Consider the following 15,120-nt stretch of genomic DNA (forward strand, 5'->3'; position numbering starts at 1 on the left):
TCTGTCAAGTGTTTCCATGTGTGTTGTGATGCAAAGGCTGTTTTCTGGCTGTGAACTGATGGTGACCATGATTCAGCTGAATTTTTTTGTCCCGAGTCATCTAAAATGATTTTTCCAGTCTAAAAAGATTACTCGGCATGTATTTGTAATTCATGTGCAGTGGAACAGCTTGCAAAACCTTTTATAGCTAGGGCCTTCATGGGTTTCTGATGTTATTGAAACATTCACTTTGAGAACTGAAAATTAAAGTCAGCATTTCTAAACCTGTTTTCTAAGAGCTTGTCAGGTGGTTTTAAAGCATTGTATTATACTACATTTCCTTATTTCTTACATATTTGTTTGTTGTTTTTACCCCTCCAGGGCAACAATGTGGGTTACTGGGAAGGGGAAACCAACAGGACCCTGAGGCTTGTGTAAATGTGCTTCCAGACCGCCTCAGTTGTCTGAGAAGGGCAGACCTCCCTGTGGCACGCTTGGGCCGCTGGCACTAAGATGTCCCTCAGTAGTGGCACTGCAGGCGGGAAAGGTGTGGACTCGAATGCGGTGGACACTTATGACAGCGGGGATGAGTGGGATATTGGTGTAGGCAACCTGATCATTGACCTCGACGCCGACTTGGAAAAAGACAAGCTTGAGATGTCTGGCACAAAGGACGGGGACGGAATGGCTGCTGCCTCGAGCGCTGTAGCGGCATTGCCGGACAACATCAAGTTCATTAACCCGGTACCTCCTCCACCTATCAAGGACAGCAAATCCAAAGCTAAACGTAGCAAGAATTCCAAGGACAGTAGCAAGTCCTTGACCCCTGATGGGGCCAAAAAGGATGCCCAGGGACGGACCCAAAATGAGGGCACTGGGCCAATCGTGGGAAGCGGATCCACAGCTTTACCTTCCGGGAAAGGTTCCGATAAAAGTAGCAAAGCCTCCCGTAATGTTCCGAGTGGAAAAAAGGACAAGGAGGGTTCTGGGAAAAGCAAAAAGGAGAAAAACGAAGGGGTACAAGCTGGGAACGTGCCCTCAGAAAAGGACCTATCGGCACAGGTTATGCCTTTAGGCCAGGCACGCAATACCCCATTTGAGGGGATGCAAAATTCTGACCTTGTTGGTGCTGAGCAACTAGGGAATATTACCCTTGATACCACTGGAATAGTCACACCTTTGGCTATCAAGAGTGAACCAGAAGAAGTGGAAAATAATGACTGCAGGACCATAAAGAAAGTGAAAAGCGAAAAGGTGAGTCCACTGGTGTTTTCTTTGCTCTCGAAACAAGAATTGCATTGTCTTGTGTTCAGTTGGGTTTTAAGTTTCTATTCGTATAAGAATCTGGTTGAGTATTATAAACATATAAACATATAATGCAGTAGAAGCTGTAAGCTAATGCTTTTCCAACTGTTAGATGTGAACCAGTGACTTAGTGGCACCTTACATATCCTGGTGTGCCAATTTGCTGGCTGCGTTTCCTTTGGCACTAGTCCATTTTAAAGAGCGGAAAACAGGGCATGCTTAGTTTGGTGGTCTCGATGTCCGTTTAGTAATGCATAGCGCTGCCAAAAGAGATTTAGGACAGAGGCCAGATGTCCAGAGATACATGACCATCAGCTCCCAGAATTTTGTATTCATCCATCTTAGTTTTTATATGAATAAAGAAAGTGTGTATAAGACAGCTGTAATGCTAATAAGATAATTGTACCAATTGCTGTTAATCCAATAACTATCTTACCAACTGGTTAAGCCTTAGTCTGTCTTGTTACGGAGCTCATGTTTATTGTGAGATATTATCTTATATTTACATTCAGTTTTTCTGTCTGATTGAAGTTCTTGTTGCTCAATCTTGTTTGAATTGAGTTGTTGGCTGATTGTAGGGGTTTTCTTGATTATTCATTGCACTCAATTATCGGCCTACTAGTTCCTAAGGAGTTTTGGCAGCTGCATGGTCTAATTTGTAGCTTGATCTCTCATGTTAAAACAAGAATCCATGCCTCGACAGATTGTTCTTAGAGGAATGTAGAGTTCGGCATATTCCCCACAGGAGCATCTACTAACACACGTTTTCTTTTGTAAGTTAGTCGAAGTCATTAAATTCTGAGAACTTATTATAGTGCACTGCTTTTAGTTGAACATTGACTAAGCCAGGCTTGTGCATTACAAACGGAGAGGATAGACCAGCGTATCTGCTTACAACAGATCTGTGAAATTCCCTGCTAGTGACTCAGTCAGTAGTTGTTCATACTCACAGCATTGTGTTCCCTACATAGTGGGCCTCCAGGGAGCCATTGAAATGTAACACTTGGACCCCTTGCTTACTTTCAATTGTGACAGGCAGCCAAGTATAGGCTACTGGAAAGAGCAACAAGGGGTTTTCTTTAGACAGAACTGATGGTGATCTCTTTGTAATGCCCTTGAAAAAGATTTTTTGGGTAACTATGGCTTGAAGATGAATGTTTTAAAACCAAACCGTTAAAGATAGTCATGGGTTTGATTCCCAGGAAATGCATTACTGATGAAACAGATGCCATGAATGCAATTCAAGTCGCTTTAGATAAAAGCATTAGCCAAATGCATAATTGTAAATTGCACTGTGTTCACAAAGCATTGGTTCGATTCCCAGGGAATGCATGAACTGATGAAATGCATACCTTGAATACAATGCCGGTAGCTTTTAGTTCATAATAGTAAATTGCATAGTGTTCACTAAGCATTGATGTTTGCATACTTGCAGTTCTGGCCTAATTCTTAAGTTGAATTGTTTTTGTTGTAGTCCAGAGGGTAGTTTTCCTGCTTGATTCTGTTCTGGTGGTTAGAAGAGCCATTCTGAGCTTTGTCCCTGGTAGAAAGCCTTCTGTTGGCGCTACAGCGTTGTGCGACCAATGGCCCCCATTCATGACTTCCTCTGACTCCTGCTATTGTCTTCTGGTACATTCCTTAAACAAGCACAGGGGGTTCGCTCGGGGCCTCAGGGGGAGGGATGACAACAGCTCAAGCAAAACACGAAATACCTCTTCCTCTTTCCTCTTAACAACCAGATCTCGAGGCGTGAGGAGGGGATGCTATCAAGTGTCATGGAGGGGGATCAGACCAGCTTTTCAACCATCTCTAAAGTGGTTTCGTATTTCCACATCCCGTGGTGCAGGCGGGGCACCATGGGCTCGAGCTGTGCAATGGAAGGCAAGACTGGTTTTCCCACCTCGCGTGGCCATGCAGGAATGCAGGAGCGATGGTACCTGCTGCGTGCCCCTGCCGGACTAGCATATCCACTAACACTGCGCACACAGTCGTTATCACCCTGAGAATAACATGGGCTAATTTAACCCCTCTCTGCAGTCATTTGACGAGGGGAAGCGACCTTCCTTAACAAGCGGTTTCCAGTCATGGACTGAACCACAATCTATGATGATGGGGTGCATAAGTGTCAGTACACCAAACAGAATCACACACTTTTTTTTCTTGCCTGGTTATGATTTGTTGTATTTAAACTTTAAGGAGATGATTTAGTTTGGATTATCTTGTGGTTGTAACTTGCCTTTTTTTGCTTTTTAGTTCTGTTTTGAAGTGAGTGACGTGTATGCAGTCTTTATTTTGACGTGTCAAAGTGTGTAAATTATTATCATAATTTTTTTTCCCTCTCCTTATTATATTTTGAATAACTTTGCACAATATAACAGTGCCAAATTGGATATCGGCCAATATATACATTTATTTATGATTGCTATTGGATATATACCAGCCAATAATTGCCATCATATATTGCCTATAATTATTTTTGCCATCATACAAGTCCTTTAAAGCTTTGTTATTCTTTTAAAAACAATATTTTAATAACAGTTAAATCTTTAGCAAATCTCAAAATTAATATAAATTTAATTCATTCAGCACACAGTTTATTTTTTATTTTATAATGTTGTAATGCCTAAAATCACATGTATCTTTAAAAATTATTGAAGTTTAGTTAAGTGTTTTAAGTGTTCTATTCAGTTTTAAGTGTTTTTAATTTAATTTAATTTATTTTTTTATTTTTTAGTTTAGTTTAGTTTAGTTTTGTAGTCCAGTAGTACAAAATAGTACAGAAATTTAATTCTAACCTTTATTGGTTATTCGCCGTAACATTTGTATAATTGTTGGCTTATCATGCTGGCCAGAATTTCAATATCGGTGTATCCCTACATTTTGACAAATTATTTTATTTTAGTTATTATTATTGTTGTTGTTGTCTTTGTAATTATTACCATTTAATTTTTTTAATTATTATTATTATTTTTTTTTTTAATGCTATTCCTGGTCATTCCTAGTCTTTATCATCTTAGAAATCAAGTCATTCTTTTTTTTCCTCTCTCAATGAATATCCAGTTTCATTCAGAAGCAGCTCACATTACAGCCATTAAATGAGTTGTGAATGCCGTTTCACATTGAACAGGTTGTAAATAACATGTGTCTACTGTTGACACTCAAACCATTTGCTCGTCTGCATCCCATGCCGTCATTCGTTATAGCCGCGTCGATTCAGCAGTCTGCATTCTCACCCTAAATCTAGAGGCAGTCGCTACGAGTCGGTTGAAGTTGCTCTCAGACCGCACGACGCGCACTGTGAATTCGCCCCAGCAGTGAGATCAGAGCTCACGGTCGTAACTCTTGACTGACGTGAGTTGCTAAGTTTATTACTCCATCGGATGGTGATCCAGGAAATCCTTTCTGAGGGTTTCGTCGGGTGTGCGAATGTTTAATATTGGGATCTTTGCTGCCCATAAACTGCGTTTTCCAACATCTGGATCTCCGCTTGAGTCGAAAACAGGCCGGCCGTGGGCTCACACCCGTGGTTATTGGCTCAGGCGGGGAATTAGCTGCCGTTGTAGACTACAGCTCAGTGGATGGCCAGTGCATAAACCATCTCAAGATAATCCAGATTTAAAAATCTGGGTGTGATGCAACCCTTTGCACATGATGGTATCGCCGCTTCAGAAAAGCCACCTGGAAATGGAGTTTATTGCAATTTACTGTTTTCGTTTGCTTCAGTACTTAACAGTTAACTTGATGTTAATGTGGTTTCTGTATAGCCAACTACCAGTCAGACTTTCTTCACAAAATGTAATCTAGTTAAACCACACGATTCTATTGCGCCAGTTTTTTGGCGCTAGACGGATTAGTTGTGCTTGTAATTAATTAAAGCTTTTAGCTTGGGTATGTTGTAAAACCATACAAGCTTTTCTCTGATTGTTTGCTTTAAGTATTGTTGCTCTAAAGGTGACTTTTTTTAGTCCCATCCCTCGGGGTCTTAAGCGTTCAAGAGTGCACATTCGTAATCCCCGGAGACGCATTAAGCTTTTCTTCGAGCTCTTCTTGGCAGCTGTTTTTGTTTCCTAGAACCTTATCAAAACACACCAGCTTTGGCGTAAACTCCCGATGCGTTGTGATTAGCGTGATGTGCCGCGTACTTATTTTAAACCTCGTCGACAGAAGCGCCACGGTAACCGTGTGGTATTTCTGTACCGATCTGTCAACCCACACGCTCTGGCATGCCATGCTCCATTTTAAGGGATGCTGACAGGAAGAAGGATTGATTTATAGTTTCTCTTTTTCTCCCTGTCAGAGGGTTGATCTTGTGCTAGTAAATACCTAGGTTATTTTTTCCCTCTTAACACTCCTTAAGGTTTCATTATTTGGTGGATTCGTGTTCCCCGAGGCGATCTCTGTATCGCAGGGCTCTCGCTGCTTCATAAGGCTGCAGTTTTGGCGTAATCCTGGCTGACATGCCAACAACAGGATTAGGTTTATCGTTATGCGATGGCGTCGAGCCTCTCTTCTCTCTCTCTCTCTCTTTTGCAGACGCTCCACGTTGGAGTGTCTTTCTTTGAAAAATTCACATTGGGCTGCTTATTTTGCCTGGGCGTAATTGCTACATCCTCACCAATAAATCCAGCGGGCGATAAAGATAGGGAGGTGGGAACTGGTGAATCGTGATGGCCTTTCCTCTCTCTCTCGCTCTCTCTCTCTCTCTCTCTGCTTTGGGATTCAGCCATTAACTCTGACAGTCAAGCCATCTTTTTTTCTTTATAATTAAGCGGTGTTTGCTAAGGCAACCGTCACTGTTACTATTACTCATGCTTAGTGATTTGAACAACATCATTGATTTCAGTTCAGCGTTAGAGGTGGGGTTGGGATTTAAGAACTAGTCCTATTCAGAACCAGTTCTGTTTGTTAAGAAATATTGGTACTGAATGATATTCATAACATTGGTTTTTGTTAACCATTCATCCAACAGCATGACCAGTGGTGTCTTACACAAGACCAAATCACTCTATTTATTTAATCCAAAATGTTTTCAAAAGACTCAGTCTTAAATTTTTTTTTTGTTTTAATGATCATTTATTAAAAAAAGCATTGCTTTTGTTTTGTGTAACGCTTAGATGGGTGATTGCTCCTTCAAAAGTACTAAAATTACTCCGCTTAATAGGGCTGGGTATAGAGTTCGATACTTTTTAGGCACCGACCGAATTGCCTCGATACTATCGAGTATCGAAAAATGTCTTGTCATTCGGTACCAAATTTCGATACCTAAGGGATTAATCTCATAAACGTCAGTGAGCCAGCCTTGTGTTCCACTAGAAACGCGACATCCGCGAGAGACATTTTCGAGAGCTACTCTACTAATATATATTTACTACACACAGACTGACGCTCGCGGTGATTTCAGTGTCTGCCGTCTCAATAAATGAGGACATAAACACATGAACAACATCTCCAGACCTGCTCTGAGAGTCACTTCATGAGCATTTTACCATTTGATTTCAGTAAAACTAGCGTCATATCATATATACACAGAACTGTAAAGGCATTCATGCCAACCCACACTGTGGCAGAAATATATTACTATTGTTCAGCAGAATGTACTGCTACTATTAAAATTATTACAACTTTTTTTTTTTTTTTTAAGTAATGTTCACACATTTCTTCCATGTTTTCATTTTAATAGCAAACCCCCTTTGTTTGCCAAAATAAATGGGCCTAAATAAAGTTTGATTTTCAATCATTTAAAGATAAATTAAATTAATGTTTTATGCCTTCATTTGAGAACCAGATACAGAACACAGAATTTCTGAGGAAAAAGAAAACATTTCATAAGGCTATTTTAAGAATAAATTTAAATAAACTGAGTTGTTTTTATGCATTCAAATAATTAGACATACTACAACATAGAATTTAATAACAATAAAACATATGGTGAAAGAAAATAAAGCACCCACTTATGAAAGTGGATAAAGATTTTCAAACCTAGAATAAATGAATAGAAATGATGATTCTGTCTGAGCTATGTGTTTTAAAACGAACACGCACTAGTGTAAACGTAGCCTAACTGATGTGTAAACTGAAAACTATTTAAACTTTATTAAAACTATTTGCACTGATTTATTGTATTGGATATATTTTGTTCCTTTGTGCAGTTTGCAAAAGTTGAAAAAATAAAACCAATTTTTTTTTGAGAATGTAATCTTGTTAAAACTGATTTCATAAAATTGGTATCGGAAAAAATATCGTTTAGGAGCCGGACGTAACTAAAGGTATCGGTATCAGAAATCGATATCGTATATTTTTGAACGATACCCAACCCTACCGCTTAATTGTCTAAGGAGCTGTAATTATATAATTGTAAAAGTCCTTTACAAATTAAGAACTGATCTTACTCAGGAACCAGATTTATTTAGTGAAAATTATAAAATCTCAAAATGAATGTCCATTTTTTTTTGTTCTGTACATTTTAATGTTGTGTTGTCTAAAACCATTTTTTAGATACGTTTTAGTGCTTTTTTATGTAAACAAAATAGTAGCCTATAGAATTCTTTTAGTATTTTCACCATCTGAATCAAGTTGCGCTTAATTAAGTTCATAAATACAGCTAGTGAATGATTTTCATGAGTCGTTTACGTCAACAATTCATATGCATACAAAAATCAATACCATTGTCTGATTTGTGATCTTACTCCTGAACTGATTTTATTCAATGGATCAGGCTTGCGACAGTCTCATTCAACAGCTTCAGAGTTTTGTTGGAATTAAGTGTTTTTTTTACTTAATAAAGTAAAAAAAATAAGCATTTTAATACTAATTAATACAGAGGTTGCTCCTTCAAAAGTACTAAACGGACCAGAATCATTCACTTCCTTGAGATTCCCATTCCTGCCTCAAAGCCTCATGTCACTGTTGTTATTTAATTTGTGTATTCATATTAATATTTAGATTACATAAATTGACACATTGCAATCTATTGAATTTGGTCTCAAATGATCAAGCAATTGAATCTTGCTATGGTGGCGAGGCCTGCGAAAGCCATCAGAGAAATGTGAAACAAAGCCCTTTCATGGCCGCCTCTCCCCTCCCTCCTGTTTTTCTCCATCTTTCTTTCTTTCTCTCCCTCCCGTCCTCATGTGCTCGCTCTGTCTCTTAGCGAGTGTGTGCGGCGAACCGTGGGGGAAGGGAAAGGAAGAGCGAGCGAGAGAGAGCAGCTGTCCTTCGCTGTCAACCAGTGCATTTTCCAATGCGCCTCGTTCCATGTCTCTGTGCGTGAGTAGTGAGGAAAGCGGAGGGGAGGGTAATATCCATGCTGCTGCAAGGAAATGCGGTTTTCAGTGCATAGACGCCATTCAGTTTTCTATTCTTTGCCGTTGACCGCGTTTTAGCGTGTGCATGCATGCATGCGTGTGTGTGTGGACGCTGTTGCACGTGTGCATTCAGCCAGAGTGGCGGCCATATTTGAAAAGGGCACATAAGAGTAGGAAGACACAACTAAGTTCAGTTTTGCAGGTTTTTTTATTTTATTATCAAGTTAAGGTATCTAATTTAAAGACAACATTAAATCTTTAATACTATATGTGGTAGTGTTGGGCGATATGCTTCATAATCATATCATCCTATAGTCAGCATGTTGAGATCGCCGATACACTAACTAATTTATTTAATTATTTACTAAGTTTCGTAGCCGGAGAGTGAACCAACTCCAGCATAAGGCTAAAAGCAGCCTAATGTTAGTATGATCTATCAACTACACTTATCTTTTTAGTCAAGTAGCATATGGAAGTCATACCATAAAATATTTTTAATATGGCAGTTTTTCAAACAGCAGCTACAGAAAATGAGCGTTTACATAATCAAAGAACATCATCACTGACTTCAGTCTTGCACAAGCTTATGCACTTTAAAAAAACACTCCCGTTATAATCAGGGAAGCTATCTACATTGTATGATAAATAAATCTCTTATACTTGCATGGCACGTACATCTGTACTTTGTTGTTTATGATGAGAGAATTCACGAGAGAGCTGAGCGCGACGCATGAACAACGAAACTCCGGTGTTTCAGCGATGACTCATCTGAACGCCTCTGATTGGCCACTGCATTCATAACCTGATAATATAATAATAATCGTCAAAGGCATCAGCCACAGGCGACATTTCTGATTATACTGACTACACTATCATCTATCGGCACAACGCTAATATGTGGTGTAGTGAGCGATTCATCATTGTGCAAATCTGATGCAGGGATACCCAAACTTTTTTTGCCAGCCGAACTCTTTGACCTAAAATATATTTGATGTACATTTGAAGCTAAGTTGTTAATTCAATAATTTAACACATTCAGAGTTCTCTAATTGGTCAGCCTGAGGAAATGCAGGCAAACAACGAAAATATGTAACCTTTTTTCGCGTGTAATAAAAGTGTTTTACTGAAATTAGTTTCATTTAAAATGCGTTTTATATATATATATATATATATATATATGTATATATGTATATATATAAATATGTATATATAATAAATATGTATTCACTCAAAATATGGGTAAAGAAATCTTTTTTTCGCAAATGTCAGTCGTTTCTTTTTACATTTTTATAATTTAGTAAATTAGCTTCTTAACTCACGAACCCCTTGCAGTTCCCTCCTGAGCTACCAGGGTTTCAATTCAATTCAATTCAAGTTTATTTGTACAGCGCTTTTTACGATACAAATCATTGCAAAGCAGCTCTACAGGAATTTAAGTTTCCACAATATATTTATATATTGCAGAACCTTAATATATTTAACTTATGGCAAAATTAGGTAATTCTGTATGTTGTCTAAGCGTTGGCATCCTCTGAGGTCATCTGAGGGGTTGGCATTATCTTTTCTCAGGTGTTCGGTCATCTCAGATCATTTAAGGGTTGGATCCAGACTGAAGCTTCTGTAATTCCTAGTTACGGCAGAAACAGAGAAACAAATAGAGACATAATTAGCGTAGCTGCTGTTCCATCTAAGCGAAAATGATTTATTCAACCCAAGCTAAAGAATAATAATAATGTACATTTGATCAGATATAACTGCAGTACAAGATTATAAGATGCATTATGTGAATGCTTGGCTAAAGAGATGTGTCTTTAATCTAGATTTAAACAGATAGAGTGTGTCTGAACCCCGAATGTTATCAGGAAGGCTATTCCAGAGTTTGGGAGCCAAATGGGAAAAAGCTCTACCTCCTTTAGTGGACTTTGCTATCCTAGGTACTACCAAAAGTCCAGAGTTTTGCGACCTTAGGGAGCGGGTTGGATTATAGCGTGGTAGAAGACGAGTTAGGTACGCAGGAGCTAAACCATTTAGGGCCTTATAGGCAAGTAATAATATTTTGTAAATGATACGGAACTTAATAGGTAGCCAGTGCAGAGACCGTAAAATTGGGGTAATATGATCATATTTTCTTGACCTGGTAAGAACTCTAGCCGCTGCATTTTGGACTGTAGCTTGTTTATTGAAGATGCAGGACAACCAGCTAGCAGTGCATTACAATAGTCCAGTCTAGAGGTCAGGAATGCATGAACTAGCTTTTCTGCATCAGAAACAGGTAGCATGCTTCGAAGCTTGGCAATGTTTCTAAGATGGAAGAATGCTGTTTTTGTAACATGGGAAATATGATTTTCAAAGGACAAGTTGCTGTCTAATATAACACCCAGATTTTTTACTTTAGAGGACGTAACAGTGCATCCATTTAGTTTTAAATTGTAATCCAAGAGATTCTGTGTGCTGTTTTTGGTCCAATAAGTAATATCTCTGTCTTATCTTAATTTAATAGGAGGAAATTTTTGGTCATCCAATCTTTTACATTTTTTACACAATCTATTAGCTTAGATAGTTGAGAAGTTTCATCTGGTCTTGTTGAGATATATAGTTGAGTATCATCAGCATAACAATGAAAACTAATCCCGTATTTTCTAATAATATTACCAAGAGGCAACATGTATATTGAAAATAGCAGAGGACCTAGGACAGATCCTTGTGGTACTCCATACTTTACTGGTGATAATTGTGATGACTCTCCTTTTAAATGAACAAAGTGGTAGCGATCGGACAGGTAGGATCTAAACCATCTTAAAGCCTGCCCTTGAATACCAGTATAGTTTTGTAATCGATCTATGAGTGTGTCATGGTCTATAGTGTCAAACGCAGCACTAAGATCAAGTAATACTAGCAATGAGATGCAGCCTTGGTCTGAAGCAAGAAGCAAGTCATTTGTAATTTTAACAAGTGCAGGTTTCAAGAACCCTAGTTTGGGAAACCCTGATCTGAAGAATAAAAATATTTGTTTTCATAACATTGTGCAAAATAAATTCTACTTCTGCAACAACGTTTTTCTCTTGCTGATGTAAGCAAGGCCGTGTGGGTGGGGCAGTGACATCATAGCCTGCTTTTCACAATCCGTTTGAATAAGATGTCTTATTTCTTGCTAAGCACACAAATTGACTCAAGTCAATTATGTTGAATGCCATTTTATGTTGTCATCTTCATAAAATTGTAAATAAAGAACAAAAATACTAGTGTTCACACAAAACATGGCTAAAAAGAGAGCAGGACAGTGTGAAAGAAACGGCTCGTTTCTGAGATCAGCAACCTCCCTTTTCTCATCTCCGTCCGTTCCCGAGTTGACAGCAGCCAGGAAGCCTGTACTCCATTAAAACAAAGCTTTTCCAGTTGGGAGAGGAGGGGAGGTCTGTCTTTTCCTGGAATGTCTCCTCGTTTTGGGTCTCTTGCTCCTCCTGGGCCGAGGTTCCAATTTTTTTGTGTCTTTTCCGCAACGAGAGTTTTCTCGCCACACTATAAATCCTTTGCTGGTGTTTACATGAGTGTCGGCAGTGACCTTTTCTCATCTCATTTCTTTCTGTCTCTCACATTTGCGTCCCCCCCCCTCTTGTATTTCCTCCCCTTTCTCTCACCCCTCATGTAACTTTGGCACAGCGTCTCGGCTCTTGAACGGAGAGGCTGTTAAACTCTCTTACCGCACAATTTGTGAAAGCTGCCCCTGGGTATTTTAGGCCCCTGGGTTAGCGAGCCAGGAAACGCCCATGCTGTCCCGTCTACAGCTCAAACAGAGAGAGAAAGACTCGTCTGAGCTGCAGTTATCAAAGCAAAGGACATCCAGACAACAAACACCGCCAGCTAGGAGGGTAAGAACTCAGGAGACAAAACTGTAGCATTCAGAAAACGGACTGACTTGACTTAAATCCACATTTGAACTAAAATGTACTTCCATTTTCATTGTGTTCTCTCAGTGCACTAGTTCTGCTCTAGCAAACCCGACATCATTTGATTGAATGCAAACCGCAACTACAGGCTAATCTTTGTGTGTTGTGTTTATATTTCCAGGGAACATGTGATATTACGCCAGAAGCGACTGGTGCATGTGGCGCAATTATTATCAGTAAAGATATCTACACTACAAGCTTTGTGATAACAGAGATAGCTTTGTTGATAGAGCGATCGCTTCCAGTGTAGATTGGGGTTATTGAATCCATCTGGTGAGCGGCCGTTCACATCTGATGGGAACAGGAAGAGATCGCGAGACATTTTTTCAAATTTGAACTGGTTTTAATGCAACGCTCATGGTGCAAGATCCTCACCGTGACCAAAGATATTGATTGACCAACACGTGAAAATCTAAAGATTATTTCCCCTAATATTATGTTTGAAATCTGGGTGCGATTTTTATGTTGCAAGTCAAAACGACCCTAATTGGATTCAATACAATTCACCAATAAACACAGCATGAAAACAAAAAAGAAAATCAGGTAAAACAATAAAACTTTAACATTAACACTTTTAAAAGCATAACTATTTTAAATTGTTGTAAATTTAATCTTTTTTTATTATTATTATTGTGCACCAAGATCATTGGTTTAATTCCAAGCGAAATTACCATGCTAATACTGATTAGAATTTACGTCATCATCGCAGTCTACGTTTATTCAGATAAAAGCGTCTGCCACATGCATACGTGTAAATACGTGCAAAGTTTTGGCGTAACATCTTTTTATTTATTTTGGGTCTGTGCATCTGCCGTTAGCCAAAAATTTGCATGTCGAATTGACATCAATATCGTAATAGAAACATCATACGCACATCCCACAACACCTCAAAGTGTCAACTTTGCAGACACTAAATAAGAAATGTTCACAAAATGTAAAAAAAAAAATCCTAGGTTAACCATATTTTCGACAGTTCGATTTTGTTGCGGGCAAATTGACCTGCAACATTAGGCTAATTGAAAGGGTTTAAACTAGTATTTTACGAAGTTGCAGCTTTAGTTTTTAGTGATAATCACGTTTACCTTGCCCTTCAAAAGTTTTAACCGTAAGTAAAATTGTTGAAGAACATGTCTTAATTTTACTTGGACTGACTTCTCAGGCTTTAAACAATCGCGTGTCCCAGATAATTCCATGAAACATCTTTTCTCATGGGCTGCAGTTTGCGCGCTTGTATTAGAACAGACATCATCTATAAATGGGTCAAGGCAGAGGAACTTGGTGAGTCAATCCATTGATTCTGTGCTGAAAGGAGAACACGAGCATATCTGTTTCATGCTCGACGTCTTTGTGCTTTTGTGTGAATGTGTGCCACTCCCCTCACCAGTTCACACTGTTCTTGTGTGTAAACAGCGTGGTGTTAACTGAGGTCAGGACTGCACAAAACCACAATGTTTTATTCATCTGTTTACCTCACTCTCGCTCTTCTTCCTCTGCAATCCAGCCGCTGCAGGCCTGATCCAGCCTCACCACAGGCCGTCGCATGCTCAGACAGAGGAGGCCATTGCGTTGCATGCAAGCCTATTGGATAAGTCCAGATTGGCCCCCCTGCTTTCTTTTTTGAGCGTACAAAAAGAGAAGCCAGATGCATTGGCTTCGTTTTTTTGTTTTTTTCCTTGCCTTTTGCATTTTTCCCCAAAATGTGAAAAGCCTATTCATGCACAGAGTGAATTTGTCAGATTTTTTATGCAGCATTGCTCTCTTGGTCAACTAAGGGTCGTCTATCTTCCTAGCTTGGAGTTAGATGAGGTCAATGCAGCAGTGTTGTTTTAGTATTATTTACATACTAATAAACTATTCGTATATAAACATTATTAATACTTTGAAGTAGCTTTTTTATATTGTTTTTATTTACATTTTAATTTAAGTTTTATTAATCTGCTTTTGTCATTTTTATTGTTCAGTTGTAGTAATTTTTTGTTAGCATTTCTAATTTTCATGCAAGTTTTTAATCTAATATTCTTAATTCAGTAAACGGAAGTATATTTTTGGTGACGGTTCCTTTCAACTCAATTTATTCTCCGTACAAACATCTGATAAACAGTAATAAAATCAATATCTCATGCTCTCTATAAATGCTGAATATCTGTGTCTTCATGACCCGCAAGCAAGCGTTGTTGTGCAGGTTTGCTTGAATTTACTTCCGCCCCCTTTGCATTTGGTCTAGAAACCGAATCTGGCATCAGATTATTTATCAGAGAACAATCGGTGCCTTTTAGGAGGAGGATATCACACTTAATGCCCTGCTCAAATCTGAGCTATTTTTAAATAAATCCACAGCTGTGGAAGAGCTCTGAAAACCGCTAGGGGTTTGTGGGTAGTCATCTTTTTATGAGCCAATTCGTTCTCCGTGCCTGAGATCACAAGCTTCATTTTTTTCTCTCTTTAAGGAACTCTAAAAGAAACTCAAATTTAATTTAAGATTATCGCAGGCCCTTGTTTGCTGAGACACTATGCTAATTGCTAGCTAATAAGAGTCTGCATTGAACCTGGTTTTTGGCATTAAAACAGCGTCTGGTGAACTGACA

The 15,120-nt window shown here is 38.8% G+C and overlaps 1 protein-coding gene across 2 annotated transcripts in view; it reads left to right on the forward strand.

Annotated features, from left to right (window-relative positions):
- Positions 1–15,120, forward strand: part of znf609a (zinc finger protein 609a) — a 104,650-nt gene that overhangs the window by 43,029 nt on the left and 46,501 nt on the right. Inside the window, exon 2 of one of the 2 annotated variants that reach the window (XM_079412201.1) lies at positions 361–1,233. In XM_079412201.1, the coding sequence (XP_079268327.1) occupies positions 493–1,233 (741 nt within the window). In that variant the 5' untranslated portion in view covers positions 361–492. Of the gene's footprint in view, positions 1–360; positions 1,234–12,224; positions 12,458–15,120 lie in introns of those variants that run through there. The other variant, XM_079412202.1, reaches the window with a different exon arrangement.

This window comes from Barbus barbus, assembly GCF_936440315.1.
Source record: "Barbus barbus genome assembly, chromosome: 48".
NCBI classification, from domain to species: Eukaryota; Metazoa; Chordata; class Actinopteri; order Cypriniformes; family Cyprinidae; genus Barbus; species Barbus barbus.